Source organism: Astatotilapia calliptera, chromosome 1 (genome assembly GCF_964374335.1).
Source record: "Astatotilapia calliptera chromosome 1, fAstCal68.1, whole genome shotgun sequence".
Classification (NCBI taxonomy): domain Eukaryota; kingdom Metazoa; phylum Chordata; class Actinopteri; order Cichliformes; family Cichlidae; genus Astatotilapia; species Astatotilapia calliptera.
The window spans coordinates 15121714-15147128 of NC_137422.1; the positions used below are offsets into that span (position 1 = coordinate 15121714).

General features: G+C 42.8%; 1 protein-coding gene across 18 annotated transcripts in view; it reads left to right on the forward strand.

The window, feature by feature from the left end:
• The window catches only part of baz2ba (bromodomain adjacent to zinc finger domain, 2Ba), a 67743-nt gene that overhangs the window by 16971 nt on the left and 25357 nt on the right, over positions 1-25415 (forward strand). For 17 of the 18 annotated variants that reach the window (XM_026164810.2, XM_026164818.2, XM_026164848.2 and 14 more), the window contains exons 3-6: positions 20448-20627; positions 24304-24495; positions 24597-24758; positions 25218-25414. In XM_026164810.2, the coding sequence (XP_026020595.2) occupies positions 20450-20627; positions 24304-24495; positions 24597-24758; positions 25218-25414 (729 nt within the window). In that variant the 5' untranslated portion in view covers positions 20448-20449. The remainder of the gene's footprint in view (positions 1-20447; positions 20628-24303; positions 24496-24596; positions 24759-25217; position 25415) is intronic. The other variant, XM_026164892.2, reaches the window with a different exon arrangement.

Here is a 25415-nt window from a genome sequence, read left to right on the forward strand (position 1 = left end):
CTTTAAACCCCATGCATCACAAACCTTTTAGCCGCATACAAACGGGATTGCAATTTGAGCTCCTTGGACGCAGCTCTAATGCCTGTTTCACTGTTAGGTTTGAAAACAAGTGATGATCCATCCTTTGCCATCTCTTGCACTTACTTACCAACCTACCAATCACATTACCCTCACCCTGAGTAGAAAATGGTATCTAAGACATTTTTGCAAAGTTGTCGACGTCATCTTAGAGCATTTGGCCCTTTCATCAGCCTAACCCAGATGTTGTCTTTTTTTCTGTGGGTCACATGGTTCACCAGATTTAAAGGTTTTAAAGCCAATTATGTTCTAAATTTGATGTTTGTTTGTCCTTGATTGTTCTGATTTTGTGTTTTGTTTTGCTTTAATTTTGGAAGCTTAGCCAAATGGGTTAATATGACTATTAGTAATTGGTTATCATTAGCAGAGTTGTTATTATAAAAAGCCATCATTATTGTCTGTACTTAGTCTGTGCATGCATGCGCTGTTACTGTCTTATGGAGATAATTAAGCAGACCCCCCCACACCCCCCACCAAGTCAAACACACACACACACACACACACACACACACACACACACACACACACACACACACACACACACACACACACACACACACAGAGTTTCCTCATCTCTTTCTCTTACATACACACATAAACATCCACAGTGCCTTGCATTGACTTCCATTCTTTTCCTGGAGAGTAATTCCAAGCTTAGCTTTGCCTTACTCCCCTGTACTTTAACCTAACCTTAACTGGACAACATGTCATCACTTTAAAATTTAATGATTTACATTATGAGGACTTGCCTTTCTGTCCCCAATAAGGAAGACATGTCTGCACATTGTGGTTGTGAAAGGAGTGTTGGTGAGATCTGTACTCAAAAATGACATGGTGACCTAATGTTTATATTAACCTTTATAGATAGATAGGACATGATAATTTTGTTGAAAATCTGATATCATGCCAGTCTTAGACAGACACACACACACACACACACACACACACACACACACACACACACACACACACACACACACACACACACACACACACACCAGCTGTTTCCCTTATGAAAGCTTTCAGGTTTATTGGGTCTATCTGCCGCATTTATGGCCAAACCACATGTCTTCAACTGTCTGTATTCCTTGGTCTGTGTTTCTGCTCAACCCCTTTTCTCTCAACATCCTCTCCCACTTCCTGCCCCCTTACTCTCTTCCCCAGGTCTTCTTTCCTCCTTCTCTACTTCAAACACCCACACACTAAACACAGTCCACTGCTATGGATGCGTTTTCTGCCTACGTTGTGTGCCTGTGGCTGGGAATAGTTTGTCCCTACTGGGCCTGTGCATCCCAGGGCCTGTTGTGCCAGGCCAGGTTGTAACCTGGATACAGCTGTAGTCAGGAGAAGCCATTAGCTGTGCCAGGAGGCCCCCAGCTCCCAGTGAGAGCTCATTACGGTTTCTGTGCAGTCACACTTCTCCTATGAAACACAGCAGTGTGCCTGGTGAAACTAGCCAGGACACTGAGCCTCAGGGAAACCATTATGGCTTGATTTGGAGTTCTGAGAGAAAGAAAGAGGAAGAGATAGAGGGAGAGGGTTTAGGTTTCATCGAAAGAGTAGAATGAATACTAAGAATGATATTAATCATTAAACATAGCCAGCTTTCCCTGTAGTTAACTGTGAGAGAGTGAGTGTCTATGATTATTGGATTTGATTTTCTCTTTGTTCAGTGGGTGTACATGTGTTTGTGCGTGCGTGTGCGCTCTGAGTCCCAGTTCAACCGTCTGGTCTGGTGTGCAGATGGTTGAGTTGAGGCCTGCTGAATGTGATACCCATTTTCTTTTCTCTGTCTCTTTATCTGTCTGTTTTTCCTTACTTTAGTTCTGTTTTGTTTTCCTTTCTATGCTACCTCTTTCTGCTAGGTTTCATTTACCAGTTAACATCCCTGACTGCCTCCACTCTTTCATCACTGCATCTGCTGAGGGCCATCTAGGGCAGAGGAGAGTTTTCCACCGCTCTATTTTCTCTCTCCCTGCTTCTTTATGCGCCTCTCAGGGCTCAGTGCGGCAGCTATATGCAGTGGCTTTGGAATGAAATGTCTCTTAACCGAGCCATGTGCCCCGGAGCTACGGTAATTGCAGGTGAAATTCAGCTTCCTCTTTAAAATGCCATCTCTCATTTCCAGTTACCGGCCCCCTTCGTATCTCTCTCTCTTTTCTCTGCCTCCCTCCCCTCCTGTCTCCCTCCCTCTCTCTCTCTCTCCCTCTGGCTGTCTTTCAGAGGCGTGTGAATCCCTCAGCCCCTGTCGCGTCTCTCTGCCCCAACAGACACTCCCACAATGCACAGCGCTGATGGTTGCACAGTGATATCAGCCATGCAGAGGAAAAGGGAGGGCCGCTGTCTTGACACATACACATTCAATATGTGCGTGTGTGTGTGTGTGTGTGTGTGTGTGTGTGTGTGTGAAGAGAGAGTGCCAAGATAATATGTGCATGACAAAAACTGAAAGTGTGTGTTTGTGAGTGAGAGACAATAAGCAGATATATCTTTGGTTAGATGAGAGAAAAGGTAATGTGTGTTGTTGTGTGTTCAAGTGTGTGTACGTGCGTGTGTGTGTGTGTGTGTGTGTGTGTGTGTGTGTGTGTGTGTGTGTGTGTCTACAGCGTCAGCAAGGCGTGAGCTGTGTAGAGGTGACATCAAGGTGAACGCGGCGTGCAGAATGCTCTGCCGACTCGGGAGGCAGCAAATGGCTCTGTGGCAGATGGAGTCTTTGTCAGGGAAGAAAAATGGCAGCTCAAGAGCGTCAGAAAGACCCCCTTCACCCCCCCACCCCACACACACGCACACACACACACACTGTACATAGACACTAAATACTCTGTGTCCTTTTTGCACAGTTGGCCATACACAACAAAACATTCATAGATGCAATACAATCATACACACAAAACATATACACACAGACAAATGTTCATACACATACTGACACCCCCCCCAAACACACACACACACACACACACACACACACACACACACACACACACACACACACACACACACCCCTCCTCCTTCACAGTGAGCTAGGCTGGCGGGCGGTGACCTTCCCCTGCTCGGAGGGTTCCCTGGCTGTTTGATCAATTATCCCTCTCCCATTGTTTACCAGGAAGCAGGGGTAGAGAGGAGAGGAGAGAAGCCTCAAAATGGCCACTGTCAGGTGGAGGGATCCATTTCCCTGCCAGCGTGGGGGTGGGGGTTAGGGAGAGAGAGGGAGAGACAGAGGGACCATAGCCACGAAGCATGCTTAGAGGGAAGGGAGGAGCATGATCGCCTGGCAGTTGGGATGATATGACATTATACTAAAGATTCAGCTCTGACAGTGGTTAACATTTGTAATGCTGACATCATCCGTTAAGAGGTGATCGTCAGATCTCTCAACTTGGAGGAGACAGTCACTAGTTGTCTGTGTATGAATCCTAAAAACGAACATTTGTGCCAAAATCAGTGCTGTATACATTTCTAAATGAATTGTCATGATGTTCGTGCAGTGCTGCAATGACATGCACACACACATGTGTATGCTTAATGCCACAGTACTGCAGGTACACTTCCTATTTTTAGCGTGGAGAAGTGAAGGGGGTGTGGGGGGGGGGTACATACTCTAAAGGTCAGGTGGCAGAGAGAAAAAACCGACTGGGAACAAATGATGCACTAAGCGAATGACACTCTGAGGTCCTGCTTTAATATGTATGTATCGCAGGTTGATGGCTGATTTCATTAGCGCTTCTCATTGTTATGCATAGATTGTCCTCCTGCAGCAAAATGAATATTGTATTCACATGCGCGCGCGCACACACACACGCATATACGTGCACACACATACACACATAACAAGCTGCGATTTTCAGGGAATACTGTATGTTTGCATCTTGCACAAAAAGACTTGAAGAAAAGGGTGATGTTTCCACAGGCTGTTATCTGTGTTGGCTATAATTAAAACAATTTACAGAGCTGTCATTGTAACACAGGTTTCAGCGCTGCTGTGGACAATTGCTGTCAGGTAGTTGGTGTGATTATTTAGGGGTCCTTGCTGATGCACGCGAGAATTATTTCCAAAGCGGAAAAGAAAAGCTATCTTTGTTCAGATGACTTGAGCAAAATAAGTCATGTCATGTCTGTGGGTTCAGATTACGTCATTTCAGTTTACCTAAATCCTGTCTGTGTTTGTGTGTGTGTGTGTGTGTGTGTGTGTGTGTGTGTGTGTGTGTGTGTGTGTGTGTTTCGTGTATGTGTATGTATGTGTGTGTGTCTGGGAGAATAATATGTTTAGTTCCATCAGTTAGTTTACTGTAAGCGTTTATGGGACTATATTATAATATTTGCACACAGAGAATACATGTGGTGAGTGTGTGAAAATGCCTGGCCACTTTTTTCTAATCCTCCAAGATGACTGTGTTTCAGAAGGGATTCCAATCCTTAGTGGGGCATGAGCAAATGCTCTGTGCTCGATATTAATAGCTATTGTGGGCGGAAAAAGGGAAAAAAAAAAAGCTTCTGCATTTTTCCATATGTTTTGTAAGGAAACAGTCCAGATGGATCATCTCTTGGTCTGGAGCTTTCGCTTTCTTCAACCCAGCTCAAATCCAAGTGGTGTTGGACGTGCCAGACACACACAAACACACACGCAAACACACCCCAGTGCTCACTCTCCTCCCGTCTGAAGTACAACAGGCTGTTACTGATTAACATGTCTAAACTCAGCCAGTTCAAAAAGCCACTGCAATTCTTCTTCCAGCTTGCCCTCATGGATGACGTGACAGTCTTTCTTCCCAACATACCTCACATTCCCCGTAATCACCGAGATATGTTTGTCGCCTTTCTGTTTGTTGCCTGAGAAGCCATGTTGGCATGTCTTCTCACATTACACACTTGGTTTCATCCCCTTAACCCCGTAATTCCCAGCCTGCATGGGCCGCCTGACCTCTTGAGTCATGGATGTTAGACTCATCGGCATCGCAGGGGACAGAGTTGGGATTTATCCTGCCAAATAATTGTAAGCATGGTGGACAGGAGTAAACTTTTTTTTTAACTGGATATTTAAATACCTCCAGTGATACTCTTTGTGAATGAATTTTAACTCTCCTTGCATCGGTTTTTCAGTTCTGCACAAACGTAATTTAAAAGTCCCCCTTGAGAAAGCAAAGCACGCACACTCGCTTCTTCTTTCCTGAGTCGGCGCACGTCCGAACAACCGCACGTGTACACGTAGATGCATTTTGTAGTGTGACAGGATGCCACATAGTTGGCGTTTACCAGTAGGCTGGAATTTCAGGATAGCACGCAGAGAGATAAAGTCAAATTGTCGTTGGTTAACTCACTATTTCTGGGCCACAGAGCATAAAGGGTGTCTGTTTATGACACCCATGCATGCCATGTACGCATCACTTACATACGCCACTCTGCCTTTGCTAGTCAATTGATAATAAAAAAAAGAGTAACACGGCTGCTCCTAGACATAGGTGCCAGCACAGACAAAAGCCGCAGTCTTGTCTGTGAATGCATCTAAGTTTTCTTTTTTTGACACATCATTTCTGGAACCAGGAAGTATGCCACAATGACTGACAGGATGTAGGATGATATTGTGTAGGTGTTTAAATTGTGCTTTTAGAGGTCACAGTGCCCTTAAAATAGATTTTGAGCATATTATTCTGCGTTGCAACAAGTTAAAGGGCAGGCTTTGTAAGTGTTGATTCTTCATAACCCAGTGGTGCTATATTTACATGAAGAAATCATGAAATTCACTTAGTCAGCAGCGGAAAAACAAGCTTCCTCTCCAAAACCACCCACACCGCTTTCAGCCTTGTTGTGACTTGTTTGTCTGTCGTTGGAGGATTTTGACTTCTTCCAGAACAATTGCACTTAAACACCCTCAGTTCCAGAGAGGACGGGAGCTGGTTACACGGCGGCAAAGTAGCGCTAAAAAACACCAGCGGAGCCCGTGAGACAGAAACTTTGAATACACTCTTTCTCCCACCCTTGTTGTAGCCTCTTTCTGTATGCATGTCAGGTGCATGCATGCTATTGTTACTTTCATCACTGGTGTGTGTTGTCATGTGCAGCTGTTTGCTCTCCAGTTAGTGTAGTGTGCAGTGAGTTAGTGGAGTTACGGCTGTGTGGAGTTTCTCTTCACTCTGAGCTTCTCTCTGATTTATTCTTAACATCTGTCTTTGGCAGGTGTGTGGAACCACAAGGTCCTTTCTTCCTGAGCCTGTGATGTAGCTATCATTGCGGGCAGTGTGTGTCTGCGTGTGCGCACGCTTTTTGTGCAAAACAACAGAGAAGGCCTTCCTCCACCCCCTCCTTGGGATGAGTCATATTTGAGCTCTGTGTAATCTAAGCCCGTGTTTCATGTGTGTGAACAGACAGACCCTGAGCAGTGGTCTTGGTCCTGACTCCCTCTGGGGCACTGAGTGGGTGAGACACAGCTATCAACAACAGGCCCAGGCAGCTTCGGTTTCAGCCTCGCTACACAAGGAATCTACTCGTCATGACACAAGCACAGATACACACACACACGCGCACAAAAAAAACAAGCAGACATTCATGTAGAGCCAACACTATTCTTTGCTCTCCTTAACTCCTCCTGAAATAATATCAGGTAACAAGACGGGGGCTGATGGCAAGCTTTGCGATTGGCTCAACTAAAAGGAAGTGTTAGGATCCAGAGGGTGGAGTTATGGGTCTAGTTTCACATGAAAAGACAGTTGAACACAGGTAACTGCGAGTGTCAGTGTGAGTGTGTGCAAGTGCATATGAGTGTGTGTGCGTATGTCATGTGTAGATCCACCTGGGGGAGTGCAATTGCAGCACAGTAATGTCAAAGCTGGGTTTGACACAGTCGACAATGGAGACTCAAATATTTTGGCTTTTTATATGAAATCACACAGGGGAAGTGTGGTGATACAGGAAATAGGGCCATGTCAAGGGGGGGGAAAAAGGAGCACTACTTGGTGGATATTCTGCACACCATTTCAAAGCACCCCATTGCTGGTGTGACTAACTCTTTTAAGGCACAGCTGGACTTTTAAAAGGGTCTTCAACATTTGCCCCCAGGAGGGAGGAAAATGTCCTGGATAGAGCCACAGAAAGGTGATACTGGAAAAATGAAGCTGTTTCCCATTATGATACTGCTTTTGTTATATAAGTGTCATGTTTTATCACACTTTGAACTGCACTGAAAGGAAAGTGCTTTTTCCCCCTAATTCATGTGAAATGTTTAATGAAATTTAGTACAAATTTTGCTTGGGTGTAGAAAAAAATAGAGGTTTTTGGCACATGATGTCCCAATTTTGCCATTTGATAACACTGGAAGGGTATAGGCAGGGTCACATTTACAAGAACACAAGGATTGGATGATAGCACTTGTCAAATGTCATGCCTTGATTCTTTTTTCTTTTTTGCCATGACCATTTATTCCAAACTGCATGGCATCAGATGTCACAATAACAGCACAGAAAGACAGAACAAACCATGTCAGAGTAACATTATGCATGCCTCGAGGCAAACTGTGGTGACCACAGTGTTGTACAGTTCTGGTCTTAATCTCAGCTCACTGAACTGTGAATTTCCTTGAGTTGTCTCATTTTAAGCCAGCTCAGATGCAGAAACAAAGAGGTCTTATAATAGTATGGTCTTGTTTTCGTGTCAGTTTCTTGCTATCTTTTGTTGAACATGTACCTTTTACAGTTTCTTGAAGGTCACACTAAGTTTCTTTGTTTGTTTTTTTTGATGTGGTTAAAAGAAAGAAAAGAAAAAGGACGATATCTTTTATTTTGAATTTGGAACAAGTGAAAATTGTTTTTCGTTGGTCACATGCTTGCCAGCTGCGTGCATTTTGGCAAGTTACATAGCAACTTGAATTATTTTTCTCAACAGTCATAAAAACAGAAAACACATACTTTTTTCACCAACATATCTTATTGTTGCAATTACAGGCACGTGTGAAAATAAACAACATTTGGTTAGTCTTGATGCCCGTTTATGGCCAAGATGCGTTCCAAGTGTGCACAACGTCTCTGATTTAATCCTGGCTCGGGTCCTTTGTTCCATCTAACCCCCCTCCAATATGTTTGGGCGTTATAGTCTAAAAAAAAAACTCTTGTCTTTACAAACCACTCTCATTATTGGGGGCAGCAGACAACATTACAAGTCTTTATGACACTACAGCCAGCAGTAAGCATAGTGACTATTTGCTGCCTGGTCCTCATTAAAATATAAACAACACGCTAATCACATAGCGTGTTGTTGTTACAGTATAGTAGTGGGTTTTTTTGTTCTCTTATAACATCTTTTCATATCATCGTTAACACTCGTGTAATAATGTGTTAGCACCACCAAGGGTTTTTTTTTTTATCTCCACAGATATCCCATGTTGTATAATTTGTAGTTTTCACTTTTTTGAAGGTGAAAATTACATTCTTCTTTCTTCTAAAACAGAAATTTAGCAAGATATTCATATCTTTGTACTTATCCATATGTTTATATTTTACAGCACATCAGAGCCAAACCATTTCAGCGTTGTCTCACATCACAATATTTGATCCATCACTCATATAAACAGTGAAAAGATAAGGAATAAGTAGATTAAAAAATGTGTTTGTTTGTTTGTTTGTTTATTGAGCCACGTAACACTGACCTATGAATCATTCAAGCATAAAAATGGAATCACACAAAGGGTAACCAAGTGTTTACCAAAGATCCAATTTTTAAATTGAGATTTAGGCACTTTCTTACTAGCAGCCCTCATAATTTGTTCCCATTTCTTTAGTTGAATCTATGAAAAATGCCAAAGAATAGTTTGAGAGCCATAAACTACTAGTGCATCAAAAAGGTGATTCTTAAACAACTGAAAACATGTCATACTTCAGCATGATGTGTAGTGCGTCTTTTAAAAAAACGAAACAAGTGGAGGACAAAAGACGGGCTGACAGGCCTAAAGACTATCTACAGCACATGAGAAAAGACTGAGCTATGCCAAATTAAACAAGAACTGGACTGAAAATCACTGACAACAGGTCTCATGGAGGGAATCCGAATTTTAAACTTCTGTTTGAAATTGTTTCAGTTTCCACAAAGAAGGTCAGGAGAAAGGTACCACAGTGAATGTCTGTGGCCATGTGTAAAACAGGCGGAGGCTCTGTCATGGTTTGGGGCTGCATTACAGCCAGTGATGTTGGAGATCTTGAAAAAGTTGATGGAATTATGAACACAGAAAAGTGCTGTCAGATTTTGATCAAGCATCCACTACCATCTGGAAAGCATCTGATTGGCAACATCTTGCCAGTGATCTTAAACACACTACTGATGCAGAAAAGCATACCTGGATAGAAACAGACACACAAGGGAACACTTTCAGTCATGGATCGACCTTCCCAGAGTCCAGACCTCACCATTATTGAAAGAGTCATCTCGACAAAGAACAGAACAAACTCAGCCAACATACAAATAAGAGCTTTGAATATCCTTCGAGAAGCCTGGGGAACTATTCCTGAAGACTACTTAAAGAAACTAGAGGACAGAGGACTTTTCTATGAGAGTTCAGGCTGTGTTAAACTAGATATTGACTTTCAAGGTTGTTACAGTTGTACAACACCTTTTTTGTTTTTTTCCTTTGTGCTGTAATTATATTTATGTTGGCACATGCTTATAAATCACTGCACCTACTTTCTATTTTTTCTAACAAAATGTAAAGAAACGAGGGGTGGCTCAAGACTTCTACAAATACAAAGTTGCATATTCTTCTATTAATAATATTATTGTGTGTCATGTCATTGTGATTCGACAAGCTTTTTTAAAATGATTTTTAACCAGCTCACCCAGTCATTAATTGCACAGGGCCGTTGGTCCCTAAAGTTACGCTGAAAACATGTAGCTCAATATTGAATAAACAAAAACCTTACAGTCACTCGCCCAGCAAATCAACACGCACAAGCTTGCCAGGACATCTGTGAAGTCTTAAAAGGGACATTGAAAACAAGTCAGCTTAATGTATTGCTTGGTTTGTCAAAGAAAAAAACAAGGAGTGTTGTCATGCATCACATGAGCTCCGAGTTGTGCGTTGGCAAGTTATAAATAAAGTGATGGGATTGTTGAAGATTTGCTCTTGATACAGTCTTCCTTCCTTCCTTTCCGTCTGGAGCAGGATAAAGCGGGAATGAATGCCAGGCTTTATTTGTCTGGAACTATTTGCCCAGCTCATCAGGAAAGGTTGAACTAACTGTCACAGTTAGTTTACAGCAACTAATCTGTGGTGTTCATTAGAAAACCTACGCACATACAAACATTTTCTCCCCTCTGTGCTTTGGCTGCATTTTGTGATTCTTGTGTAATATGGATGTAAATTAGTGGCTGATATCGCAGCTTATGTGTTTGCGTGTGTTTGTGTTTGCACGTGTGTGTGTGTGTGTGTGTGTGCCTGTACGTGGGCATGCACATTCATGTGTGTGTGGTAACAGCACAAAGATGTCCCAAGGGTTTTTCCCCCCTTTTCTCATTACAAATGCTAATGTCACATTAATGAAATCGGCTTAGTTTAAGGTTTATAGCGTAGCCTACACTGAGAGATTTGGCCTTGACACTTCCCACATATTTCAAGTTGAATCACATTTTTTTTTCCTGTGGGCATACAGTTCTGAGTTAAACTGGCCCTGAGTGAAACTTCAGAGGTAAACTTTAGGCCACGTTTGCCAACCTTTGTCATCATTGTAAATTGTTGGGCCACAGGCTGCCCGCTGCTCAGCTTCCAATGATGAGTGCTAGCTTAGCAACAGCAGTAATGGCTTCAGTGAGGGTCTGGCTAATGTAAACATTGTGGTAATGTGCAAGCGGCGGTTTGTAGAGTCACAAGCTGTTAATCATTGCTCAACAGAGAGCTTGTCAGGCACAACAACATGCCAGAGAGTTAATCATAGTTATAGATCCCTTCTTTTATGCAGAGGACATATTTAACAGCTGAGTTTCTAATCACTTGGCCTTTCCAGTAAGCACGTACAGTCATATTAGCAGCCATGATTCCAAGGGTCAAAAAGAGAGAGAAAAACAAGAAGCGAGTAAACAGCTGCTTTAAAATGCACATATCTAAAAGAATTGTTTACCATTACATGTACAACCAGGGACATTTACTAGGTTGTTGAATCATAATGTATTAATTTCATATTGTCATGCTGTCTAGCATATTGAAGATGAGCCGGTGATAGGTAGCATTTTCTAACCTTTCGCTGAGGTTTTACTTCTTGCCTCAGTTTGAGTTTTTTTCTTTCTTTTTTTTTTTTGCAAAAACAAAGGCTTAACCAGTAACTGTGAGAAGAAAGATTTTTCTTTGTAATTAAAAGCCAATTTTGTAAAATTGATTAGATTATGCTAATCAGTGGAGATAATATCTTAAAAGCAGTGTGAGGAAAGGAGATAGAGGGAGTGTGAAGAGTGGAAAGGAGTGACAGTCCAGCCGCCATTACAAGCTGCTGATTTCTGCAGAGTGCTTCATAAAATGTCAGAGCGCTTCTCCCTGAGCAAGACACTGAAAAATGGCAGCGCTGTGATGTGCTGGCACCTCACCTGCTGCACTGTGTGCGAGTGTGTGCATGTGTTTGTTAGAGAGCGAGAGAGAGACTGAGCGAGAGAGGAAGAGTGTAAGTGTATGTTCATTTGTGCGAGCGTGTGCTTGCTCCTGTGTACATGCCTGTATGTGTGTTTTTACATCTGTGCGTGTGTGCGTGCGTGCGTGCGTGTGTGTATGTGTCCACGCTGGCCTCCCTCCCATGTTGCAGTGAAGCAGAACAGAGTGGCTGACTGCCTGCTGCTTTGCCTCCCTCTCTGTCAATACAGCACCATTCTCCTCCAGCCAGTCATTTTCACATGTTTAACATTAAGTAAAGCACACATTTGAACAGAGGAATACAGCTGATTGACATATTGAGTTTAATGCTGGTGGATTTTCTCCCATCACAGCTTACTGTAGGTTGCCAGATTGTTGCTCTGAAGACTACTCTGTGGCTTTTTAGACCTTCACCTGATTGCAGTGTTCAAACACAGATGCAACACCATGGATTGCTCGCCACTCTAAATACCTGTAAACATGCTTTCTTTTCTGCTCCCTTCTGTTAAGAGCACCTCGAACCTCATTTGCACTTTAGCATTTGTCTGTTTGTGTTGAGAAGAAAGCAGTTAATGAAGTCAATTTGTCAGGTGTTGGTAATGTTTTTAATAAAAGCAAGAAATAAGAGGAAGTGTGAACAGTGGAGCACAAGGGGAGAAGGACTGGGCAGGAGAAAGGTGTTAAGGTGGGGATTTGGAGAAGAGATAAGCCAGAGATGTGAGCAGTCATTTCATTAAGCAGTAATTGCTAAGTGAGCTGCTAACTATATAGAAAATCTATGATCTGGGATGCCACTGGCTGCATGGTTCACCCATAAGAGTTTTTTAGTTTTTACTGGCCATAACGGTCATTTAAACCAAATTAATTTATTCTTTTCATGGACACTTATTTTCTGAGCCCTGCAATCAGCAAAGGAAGGAAACTGAAGACTGCAGCAGCTTGAGAGGAAGAGTGAAAAATTAGGGTTTGTGACTATACATGTCTTTTCATTTCTGTCAAATAACACATTATGTGCTGCAGTAGCAGCATTAAACAAAAAAAAAAGTGACTGGTAGTCTTGGATAAGCTATTCCAGCCATCGCACCACTTATCCGAATTCTGTCACATTTGCACAGTGATATCAGTTATCTCTTGCAAGTAAAGTTTCAGCCGAACAGAACTCTAAATGTTTTTCTTCCCATGGAAATGGACAGGAGGGCCTCAAACAATTGCTCTAGCACGACTGGCCGCTCTCTGGCTATTCCATTGTTCTGTCACTGTCAGTTTGTTTTGCTATTTGACATGCATGTCATTTGCATTATGCATATCTGGAGTACTGCGCTCATTTTCTCTCCTCCCCCCATCTTCTTCTCTCTCACGCGCTCCTTTTTTGCTTGCTATTCTCTAATAACTGATGTTATTTCCTGGTAGTTAAAATTATTTCCTGCATTCATTTAAATATGTACGTTTGTCTTATTAAGATTTTGTCAGTTAAATAGTAGTCAATGTGGGTAAACCTTGTTTTATGGCATAGATTGTGTGTCATTTCACATCACTGGTGTCATACATAACATGAGCTCAACAACATGCAACAAATCAGTGAAATAGTACACTTTTAAAATACGTGCAATCTCATCTATTACATTTTGTATTCAGTTAAGCCATTACATCACATGTTATTGAGGAATGCCATCATTACAAAACAGAGAATCAAAGCTTGCACTGATCAACTTAGTCTGAGGGAGATTACACATTGCACTATTGACACAGTGTCTGTTAAGATTAAAGAAAAATGACTGGATGTTAGATTTTACAGCCTTTGCAATTTCCTGGGTTGATTCTGATTTTTGTTCTAGAAGTTTTAATTGACAGCATTTGCAGTCATTTTTGTGACCTTTCTGTTCATAATAATTAATATTAAAGCATTGAATGGAGGCTAGACATCTCAGTCCAGGTGAAAATGAACTGCAATATCTCCCATTTCTATCATGTAAAGTGTCTTTAGGTTTGTAAATAAATCTGGAAAACAAAAAAACCCCCCAAAAACTAAGGGGGGTGGGTCACTGTGAGACTGTGTTCAGCTGTTTCTTGTACCTTGAAAAGTGTGGATTGAGCTGGGATCATGCTAAGTTTGAAGAAGAGATCCTCCTGCAAACCTGACCTGTTCATACATGAATTTTTATAAGTGTAAAAACAGGGAACCCACCAATCGCTTCACTGACAGATTATTGGATGCAGCATTAGCATTACGAAGTAGGTCAGATAAAATTAAAGTCCTTTATGTATACATACCATTTCGTTTTATGGTAGAAACATCTTTTCAGGATGTTGACCAATCAGATCATCGGAGAATGCAATACAGTTGATCTAATTCCACTTACTGGCCCAATAAATGGTGAATCTCTGCTTAAATACTTTGCTACTCAGCATCGGTTTGCTGTGGCTCTTCTGTTTTGGATCAGTTTTGCTGTAGTTTTTTTTTCTCTGCATTCAAAACACAGGATTTAACGGCATTAACTACAATCAAAGTTAATATTTACAGCAATTATAGTATTTTTGCACTGCTCTCTTTGGAAATTTCGTGAGAAAAATTAGATATGATTATTAGATTTTGAGATGGTTTGCGACTTCAGAATTGTGCAAACGTCTGCAAAGGTCTCTTTAAATACCGGAGAATTGCATCTGCTGGATTTGATATGCAGGATGTATTTTGTGAAGTGAATTGTTATTCTAGAATCTGAGCTCAATGTTTTAGGCCTCGAGGTACATTTTTTTGCACATCATCAGTTTGGCTGTGCACTGAGTTACATACAAAGCTCTGTAGTGAAAGGTGAACTAGCACAAATGTAATTTAAAAAAGTGTTTTAAATCATAATTAACCTTAAAAGGCATTGGCTCACTACTCACTTTGCCTCTGCTGCATCTGTTGGGTGTCTGTTTGTGCATGTGCGTTGCATTTTTTTTGTTATTCTGTGCTTCCAAAGTCCTCTGAAGTCATTATAGATTCTTGTAGACACATGCAGCCAGTGGCGAGCAGATCTGGTTCAGTCTACAGAAAAACAGTAATGAGCATTGAGACTGGCAGATGAGTTTGAGTGGCTAGCAGAGGGAGAAGGGCAGATTCATCAGGGATGATTGCCTGATACACACTTCTGGTTTTTTGATGTGAAGACCCTGCTAGGTTACCATGGGGAGAATAATTAGCTTTGGGTGGATGCAGATGCGAATGAGCATAAGAGATGGGAATTTTCTTATTGAGCTTACTTTATGATACTTAGAATGGTGCATAAGGGTGTGCTTGTGTGCACACAGATACACACAGATTATCCTCTTTTTTTGCAACACTTGCACATAGACACACTCACTATCATCTCTTTCTCTTCTATTTATGGCCAGGAAATGGGAGTAGTGCTATGTCTGGTTGAGCTGAGTAACACTATTCTGTCACACATAGGTTTGACATCAAACACAAGTGACAAGCCTATCCTATTCCTCTCCACCGAGTCATCACCATGTCCCAAAATCACATTATTGTCACTGGGAACCCAGCAGAGACGGATGGTGAGTAGGGGTGTTGATTCCAGCCTTTGGCATCTACACTATGCTTGAAAAGGCAAATAAAGCCATTTGGCAAGAGCTGATTTCTTGTCATTTCAAAAATATACAGAATGCGTGTGGCACGCCATTTGGTTTTATATTTTATCTAAAGCCTCTTACCACTGCATGGATGCGCGTATGTGTAGAGGTTACACCAGGGCCTGGTAAATACTAAGTCTGGAAACTCTTCTGTCACACGCCACACTCTACCATTTGTTACACACAGGACCATATCATTACCTTTTTTACCTGGCAGGCAGTAAGCAGCTCTAGCGTGGTAAGCTTCAGTGTTACATGAAAGCAGGCAGGCAGTGGTGTGGCTGTAATAAGACCTGTGGCCAGCACCACTGCCAAGGCTAGCTGAGGAAGGGTGAGAGATGGTGCCCATCCCCTACATGCCCCGCTCTGCCATCTGTCACTGGGCAGGAGTGGTGCCGAGGGAGGGGTCTGAGTCACTCTAGTTGTTGTCACCTAGACAGGCCACACTGGGGCATGCTGTCTCTTTGTACTCCCTTTCAGGCATTGGCACAATGCTCTGTGAGTTCACCATGCAGTTATGCAGTTTTTGTGCAAAACCAGTTTAATATGATTATTCAGTTATTCAGTGTTCTTTACTTTTTGTACTTCATTAATTAAAAAAGAAAAAAAAGTGTGTGTAATGGAGTGTCTCAGTGATAAAACACTCCAAGTAAAATAGAGCTATAACAATTAGCTGATTAATAAAGCCACACAATCAGTGCTAAACCATGATGTAACAGAGTACACACTGTCTCTTTAAATGTTCTCTGAGTTGATGTTTGACATGGGACAAAGGTTGTCACTTTTTTTTTTTTTTTGCCAAGATCCCTGATTATGTCATTTCCTGGCTGATGGTATGTATGCGGAGAAGGAAGGGGAGGGGTGGTGGTGGGGGAGAGCAAAGGGAGGAGAAATGGGGTCAAGCAAGCTTGTGCGTGCATTCGGTCAGCATTCATTGCCAACAAGCATGCAAAGCGCAGGCATCCACATCCATACGAACATGTCGTGCCTACAAAAACATACACCCACACGAACCTATAGGAACACACGGACAGATGGGAAGTTCAAGCAGTGAGGCTGAACAGCAGCTTCACAAGATCAGAAATAAGAGATCTTGTTGCTGATTCAGACAGTGTCAATGATCTCACTTTGGCGAACACTAGCGCAACAGAAAGTACTGCTTTGTGTGTGCTATGCCTTTTGGAGTGAGTGATTCACCACTTACTTACTGGCCGTTTTCCCCCTACCTGATAACCAACGTGTCTTGATATTAGACTTATAACAAGCATTATTAATTCTCAGAAAGACTTTGACTGGCTGTGCGATAAGTCAGTATGGTTGTTTTGAGCAATAATAGGAAAAAATAACACTGTAAAACTGATGATTACTCACTCCAATCCTTTTTGTTACCAACAACCTTCATCATGACACACTTGCTATGTTGACATTTTTTCTTTCTTTTTTTTGGCTGACTGAACACAGAGGTCTGCTTTAGACACAGTTGCACATCACAATAAAAGGTAGGGAGCGAGAGATCTGGAGGGGAGAGTGAATGTTGTAGAAGCAGCGATGATATACTCTTTGTTGTCTATGGTGAGGAGAAAAAAGAAAGGGAGCTGGGAGCCGCTGTGTGTGTCTTTGAATGAGGTCAGGGCATCATGGGGAATAATGCATTTCCCTTCTCTTGCGCCAGGCGCTCCTTCCATTACGGCTGGAGAAGAGACATTGTGTCCACACTCTGATTACCACTGATCCATGCTGATGACTCTGTTGGCGGATTATCTCAGTTAGTATCAGCCATCTGTTACTGTGTGTATGCGTATGTGTGTGTTTTGTGTGTGCATTGAAGGGGTGAGGAGAAAAGGGGCAGGAGACACACATACACAGGAGGTTGAATAGTTTGAAGATGCGACACACACACACTCACACACATACGTGCCCACAAACACTTCCATAGGCACATGCATTGGGAGTCTTTTGTTAAACCGCCGCATGTGTAACAGAGCACCGCTACATACACGCAGCACAGACACACAACACCACAAAACAAATGCATGATGTAAGGCCGCGATACCGAGCAGCACGGGCCACCAAATGCACTCACACTATCTCTCCTTTATGCTATTCCGCCCTCCTTTCAGATCACACTGACGTGTGAAGGCTCCTATATGAAGGCCAAGTGCAATCATAAAACTGCAGAGCTGTTTATAGCTACACTATCTCCTGAAGGGCCGCTGCGTCTAACCACTATTAGCCGCATGCGTTGACAGCTGGGTGCTGTGTTGTATTTGTGGACGTGACTGCGAATCTGGTGCTGGAACACATCTTATAAATCATAGTTCAGCTATTAGCATAAATTCTCCCTCTCCTTGCATCTGCGAGACCTGCTGTTTCTGGTTGCGGCGTTCTCTGTTGATTGGTTGGTGTTGTTCAAGTCAAATTGATTTAGCCGTTCACGGAGATTATAACGCTTGCCTTATACCGCCACTGTGGTGTGCCGTTAATTACCTATAAAATCAAGCTAATTCTGATGCTAAATCCATTTTAATTTCTCATAATTAAGTCAGGATTGGATCCTTAAATACCTTGGCGCTCCATTATTGTTGCAATCATTGTTGTTGCTGTGCATTTGGTGGTACATTGCTGAGCCCAATCTTATTATTGTTATTAGATTTAATTGCTCTAAGTGATCAGTTTGTAGTTGTCAGAGGAAGATGGACTCGCCCCGCAGTCGTTTCTTTCCCCCCGCTGTCCTTTCTCTCTCTCTCTTTCCGTCTCTCATCCCAGGAAGAGGCCCTTTGAGAGATTGTGAGAGATGAGAGGAGATGAGGGGGAGGGTAGCTCTGCTTTACACCTCTGCAAAGAAGGGATTGCTTTTTTGTTGTTTGTTAGGGGGGGAAATCAATTCTGTTCACATCATCACGTTTTGACAAGGCGAGGCATTAAGTGCAGATATTGAGAAACGACAGAAATGGTTTACAGGCTGTCCTTCATCTTCTCCACTCTTTCCCTTTCTTCTGCCTTTCCCACCTCCCCCCATACCCCCTCTACACCCCACAACAAAATCAGAGTATATTGTCTTGCTTATTCCTTTTTCCTTCTCCATCTCTCAAACTCTCTTTTCCTCCCTCTGTCTATGTTTCTCCCTTCCTGTGAAAAGGTAGGGAAATGATCCGCTTCACTTACCAGCTGACACCACGTAAGCCTGATCGTCCTCCGAGACACAAGCCTTTTGTTTTCATGTGCATTATGATAATTATGAAGGGCCACAGCTCCTCTCCATTTTCACAACACTTTTGATGATACTTGCTTTTTTTTTTTTTTTTTGGCCAGACGCAAATACAGAAAAGTCACTTTTTCTTTAAATCTTGTGAAAGAATCCTTTTTCCATTTTTTTTCTTTACACCCTGACCTGACATTTAAAAGGTGACAGCCAGAGTGAAGGAGCATAGAGTGTGACAGCCATTCATGCAACAAAGTGTGGCACAGAGGTAACAGTTTCTTTTGGTGCGGGTGGGGTGGGTTTGAAATTAGGATAAACTCCCCATCTTCACTCAGCTGGAAACGTATTCTTGTAACTAACATGTAACATTCATTCACTGCCCGTTTAGGTTGATAATTTGTCTCTTTAACCCACATCCTGTCACCTCGCGTGAGATACAATTCGAAGGACCTTTGACCTTGCTCTTATTTGCACAGCCAACCTCTTTTTCACTGCAGCAGTGGCGGGGATGGCTTCCCAAGTCCGATGGCACACCAGCCTCCTCCCCGTGGACTGCAGCAGGTTTTCTTGTCATCCGCGTCTCTCTCGCTCTCTCTCTCTCTCTCTTGTCAGTGTTGCTCCTGGCGAAAGGCTGATACTTGATATTCAGAGGATAGCAGCTTTTGTCTCAGAGATTTAATCAGTGGCTCTGCTCCCACTGCAGAGGAGAGAGGGAGGGAGGGAGGGTGGCGGAGGGGTGGCAGGAGCGAGAGAGAAGGCGAAAGAGAGAGGGAAAGAGAGATGGAGGCAGAGACTGTTTATGTGTAATGACACAATAACAAAGCCTGCCTGTAAAACACAATCTGCAAACTGTGCTTTTGAAGGGGATTTTCAGTCCTGGATTAGTGTCAGGCAGAGGGATATGGAAAAAGAGAAGAGAGAAAAAGAGTCAGGTTGATGTGATAGACAGGGGAGGTGATTTTTGTGTATGTGTGTGTCTGTCTGCAGTGGGGGCTGTAATGTGTGAACGTGTGTGTGTGTGTGTCAATGTGTGTGTTTTATATTTGTTTGCCTCCACAAGTCAGCGGTTGTGTGGGCATAGCCACATTGTGTTCTCAGTTGTAAGCAAAAGGGGATTAGAGCTGAATAATGTAAGTAAAATATTTGACTGCAGAATGGCCAAATGTTTCTTGTGAGGGTTTGTGTTGTTGGTTGGTTGATAATGGCTGGCATGGTAACTCTGTGAAACCGATAATGGGAAAAAAGCTACCGTGTTGGTTAATGCACCAATCATCTAAAAGCCTATCCATTTAGTTCTGGTTCCAAGTGAAAGGAGGCAGAGAGTAATGCTGTCTTTAAAGGCCTCAAAGAGCTCTTTTAATTTGAATGACTTTTAAAAAATTTTTTTATCAGGGATGTGTAAAGGGATCCTGTTTGTAAAACGCAGGTACAGACATGTGTGAGTTTGCACACACTTCTGAGTCCCCGCGAGTGACAGGAAAAGTGACAAATATGTTATTCGTCTATGTTGTGTTTGACATTTTGCCTAACCTTTGTCATTTCAACTGTCCCACTTCAAACTCACCAGAGCAAGTTTCTTGTAAAAAGTGGCCGTCCCGCTGTGGAACAGATTCTCAGCAGGGGCATGTTCCTGCATCAAAATGTGAAACCTGCTTTGTTGTCCCTTATCAGAGTCCTTAAACATGTCATCCTCCGTCCTACCCCATATTGAATCAATAGAGGCTGGGAGCCAGTGAGCATGGCTAAATGGAAATATTGTTCAGGGGAAGTGAGATGTGAAAGGAAAAGTGTCAGGAGGTGTGTGTGTGTGTGGTTGCTTGTGCATGGGCGTGCTCGAATGTGTGTGTTGGAGAGGGGCACAGTATGCAGTTGTGTGTACGCATTTAAGTGTGTGTTTGTCAGTGTACGGGTGGGTGTTCTTTCCTATTGTAACCCTGCTGATTGGATTGTGTTTGACAGATATGGAGTCTGGAGAGCGGCTGGTCTCCCCTGCGCCCACCCTGTCTGCTGCTCGCACCTCCTCCCCTGCGGCCTCTTCCTCATCCTCTTCTTCTTCCTCTTCGTCATCACCTGCTCCGCACTCTAAGAGCAGCCTGGCCCCGAGCCCCTCAGCACTGGGATCCACCCTCAGCGCCTCTGGTAAGAAACAATTGTGTCAATCTTCTGTCTCTGAAACCGTGCGTACAGAGGAGGAAAAATACCAACACACGGTGCAAACAGTTTTCACATAACCATAACAAGATGCCCCGAAATATGGCCGCCTTCATGTCTCGATAGCATTCAGAATCTTTCTCATTTCTTTACCATGAAAAATGAGTTTTTTCCAGTGTTAATTACACAGTTATTTTGCAGCCGGTGTGAATACACCTCTCTTCCAGTTACATGGATTTCTCTTTTTTTTTCCTGACAGCTTGGGTTGCAATTGAAAAGCTGCTGCATTAATGAATCCCAAACAATTAGGGGGCTCTTTTGTGTGAGAAACACACACATGCTTCGCCATGTCTCCTGACAACCTTCAGCTCTCTGGCTCCAGCTGCCTCGGAGTCAGGCTCAGCACGCCACTGTGCATGGATGCATGTGTGTATGTGTGTGTCTGTGTGTGAGAAAGAGAGAGAGAAAGAGCCTCTGCCTGCATGATTTAACATTTGTTAGCCACTCAGTGTCTAGTCATCCCTGTCCAGCATCCAGCCGCCTTTCTATGTATTGGTCAAAGCCATTAGGCAAAGAGGAGTGTGTATATATGGTGTGAGTGTGTGTATCTGTTGTATCTCATTGTGTTTTTCAAATATCCCTTGTGTGAGAGTGAATCATTTGCTCATACTTTCGTTTTCCTCATCTCTTAATGTCTTGCTGTTTTTGCTGTTTTTTTTCGTAGGCCTGTTATGTACACACACACACACACACACAAACACACGCACAAACAAAACCACCATCGCACTGAGTAGGGAATAGGATATCTAGCTTTCTCCATGATTGTCGTGTTTTCTCTCTGTTACGAGAAAAGGAAGAAGTAGAGAGGATAGAAAATGAAGCCTGTTGTTTTGTCCTCCATATCCTCAATGTTGCCCCAAAGAAGAAGCCATTAGGAGTGTCTCCTTCTTATGCATTATAAATCCCTCTTATCCCTGTGTGCCATTACGCGTGCTCAGATTTTCTAGATAAGCGATTTTGGACTGAGCATCAAATGAAATGCTGAGAGGCAGACTGTTAGCTCTGAACTTTTGCTGTGCTTTGTGGGAAATCAAGCAAGCAGTTCGTCTTCATTTCACACACAGCGCCTTGTTCAGTGTGTGCGCGCTTTAGCTCAAACTTGTAGTGGAGTAAAGCAACTTGAATCACAATTAAAAGCAAAAACATTCTCATGCAGAACAGCAAGAACATGTCAAGTGTATATTGTGAGCAGATACCATCGGTATAAATATATGTTAATACCGATATAGAATCATCACAGACTGTGCGGGCATCGATTCATTGTCCTTTGCCTGTGTGCCAAAAACACTTACGAAAAAGAATCTTAGGAACGCATGAAAAAGTTAAAGAAAAAAAAAAAAGAAATACATGGACTCCTGTTTATGTGTGTGTGCATGTGTCATTGATGAGGATATCACTTGGAGAATAAAAGCTGATCTGCGCTTGTAGCACTCTCTCCTTCTGGGATCAACTCACGGATGCAATTAACTTAAATCTGTCTGTGGAAATTTGATTGACTGCAACAAACAACAAATTAATCCCCCTTCGGCAGCATCCAAACATGAAAAAAGCAGGCGGTGCAGTTTGTCAGAGTGGAGGAAGGATTGAAACAGAATGAGAAAGAGGGCGAGGGAGTGGGGGAGGGGGGGAGGGGGGGGAGAAAGGGGGGGGGTGAGGAAGAGCGAGTAGGTAATCCAAGGTATGTCTTTCCCGTGCCTCTTTCTCGATTCAAATTTTTAGATTTAATTATTCGCCTTCTGGAAGCCCGCATTAATATTGAAAAGGCATTTGCAGATGTCACTTTGTGTTGCCTAGAAAAGAAGGGGGTGTGCGGGGGGGGAGGGGGGGCAAGAGAGGTGGGCACCCCAGGCATAAGCGAATGCTGTGGCTGGCCTTTCTGGGGGTTGCATTGCAGTCGTTTATCTTCGTATCCACTAGCTGACACTGGCAAGGCGGGCTCTACATATTCAGCATATTCTAATGCCATTCAAAAGGCAGATTTTGCTGTCTTGTGGCAGAGAAGGGCCTTGGCACCAACACAAAGGGCTATACTCTCATCCTGCCAGCTCTCCTGGTATGGCCACATACGCGCAAACAATTTGATTCACACTCATTTCATAGTCTTCTCCAGTGTTTTGTTTTGTTTTTTTTGTGCTATAAAGCACATGTAACTGGCCATACTAATAGACCATGTACTGCATTAGCTCTGAAAACACTCCTCTTCCGTGTCACTCTGCTTTACATTTCTGTGTGCATGTGTATAGTAGTTTGACATTTTCATCCGCACTGTGCACAACACTTTCCTTTTCTTCAGTCATCACTTTTTCTTCCTTTTTTTCTTTCTTTCTTTTTTTTGCATGTGTATTGCCTGGCTTATGCAGAGGCATCAAGCAGACTTGCTCTCCTTTTCTGGAATAGAAATTGAATTTGCATGAAATATGCTCACACCAAATTGCATCTGACTCTGGGAGGAGGTAATACGTGGCAGTCGCCCCTGCCAGAAATGATTGTGCTCAGGAAAACGCTAGACGATGATGATGTTGATGAAGTATTCTTCTCTGCTGAAATTGAATGCCAAAAGAATAGAAGGAGGTTAGCTTTTTACACCGTATGCATGCTCCTCTTTCTCTCACCGGGACTATCCAGTCTTTGTTACCGTGTGACATATTCTGATAGTCATTTTAAACCAAAAAAAAAAAATTGCTATAAACAAGTGGCTCTATGCCAGAATAGGATTATGACAGCATGGTCTGTAATCTAAATGTGCATGTTTCATGGTATATGCGTGAGAGTCACATTGAAGTGCTGGTGTGTCAGGCTCAGAAACAGTACGGCTGCTGTTTAAATTTAGGTGCAACGAGCACTTTGTGAAAGCAAAACTTGAAGTTAATTCTTCCACACACTCAGAAGGCAGTTGTTCTGTATTTAATTCCTCTATAGTCAGGTGGATAAGAAGCGACATCTTCAAAAGCTGTTTAAATCTAGTTTTTACACTCTGTCGATTCCTACATCAAGAGCTCAGAGATGTAATTGAGAATAGTCTTCTCAGTCTGTGCAAATAAACATACACAGAGCTAACAGTAGGGCAGTAAGGTGTAATAAATAACTGTCAAACCAGCTGTGCAGTAATGTCAAAATTGAACTTTACGTAACACAAAGTATTAAATATGTACAAGTAGAAAAATTTAGTCCTAAGCATTTTTGTCACTTCAAAGCAAAATTTATTCTCCTGCGTGGAATTCATCTTTTAATCCTGTCGTATAGGAGTTGTTTGTCACTATCTCAAACTGAAACAACTGCTTTAAAAAGCTGTTTAATACTATCAGCTATCAGGAACAGAATAATACCCGTAACGAATTAGCAACTTGTCCTCTTAACAGCTGTTTACTTACTTTGTTTTATTTTAACATCTGAAGATCTGGCGGAAGTGCATCATTTCTCCTTTTACAGGACAGTTTCTGGTAAAGGGAACATGTCAATCTTTAACTTAAAATTAGATCAAATGGTGAAAACATTTCTGCACCTGTTGCTTTGTTTCACTGTGCCACTGAGCTCTTATCCACACCCTTTTGTAGTGTACTTTAAAACATTTGGACATGTCCTTCTTGGTTCGGATCTATCTTAGGCCGTCTGTTTGGAGCAGCAGGAGAGCAGCCCTTCATTGGCTCCACATTGTCAAGTGCCTTCCCTCTGGTCAACCACCCAGCATTTGGAGCCCTCTACACTGCCGGAGCAGGCAGGCCGGAGTTTGGAGGCCTGGGCTCTCTAGGCATGTCAGCTGCTCTGGCTGCCCATCCCCAACTAGGAGCCCTCTCTGGTAAGAGGATGACATTTGAATTGTGGGTAGCAGTTGGTTAAGGGGACTATACCTTTAATCTTCTCCTCTCGTCTCCTCTCCTCTACTTTCTGACCCGACAGAGTGGTGGCGAGCTGCCGAAGCCCATGGACGGGGAGCTGCTGCCTTTCTCCCCTCTTTCATCGGCTTTCCCCCATTCTTCGCCCCTCACATTCAGTCCAATCACAGCGCCAGTCCTGTTCCGATCAGGATGCCCGGCAAGAATAGCCATGCTGCACCTAAAGGTACAGCGCTGTCCTGGGAGCTTATTTTCATTGCTCAGTCTTCCCCCTAACCCTCCCATAATCACTATCTGTGCATCTTCCTCCACAACCTAAATCCACTTTGCCCTATGATGAGATTTCTCTTTTTCGAGCCAGATTTAATGACTTTCAGTCCTCACTTAGTGATTCTGTTAACCTCTATCTCCCCGCTCTTTCCCTCATGTTCGCTCTCGTAATCTCTGTTTCTGGCACTCTTTTAATTTCACAGTATCTTTTAATTTATCTTTTATTATGTAAACCACTCGTGTTGGGCTTGTGCCTCGCACAGCTCGCATGTTAGATGAGATACATGTATAAATCAATATTTTTATTAGCCTTATTTCAATCTGCTGTTAGTTCCACATATTCCATTATCGCTTGTTGGAAAGTTCTTAGGAGAGATGAAGCTGATTAGTAATACAGCAGAATTTGTGTTTCTAGGGGTGAATGGTGCAGTGAATGGAAGCGGGGCCTGCCCTCCTGTCACACAATCAGGGAGCTTTTCTGCGAGTCCAGCTCCTGTTCAGGCACCAACCAAGCCAACCAAAAATTCAGATCCTGCTAATAGCCAGCGTCGCAGCCCTCAGAACAATCCCACAGAGATGGTGGAAAAGACGACTCAGAAACCTAAAGAGAAGG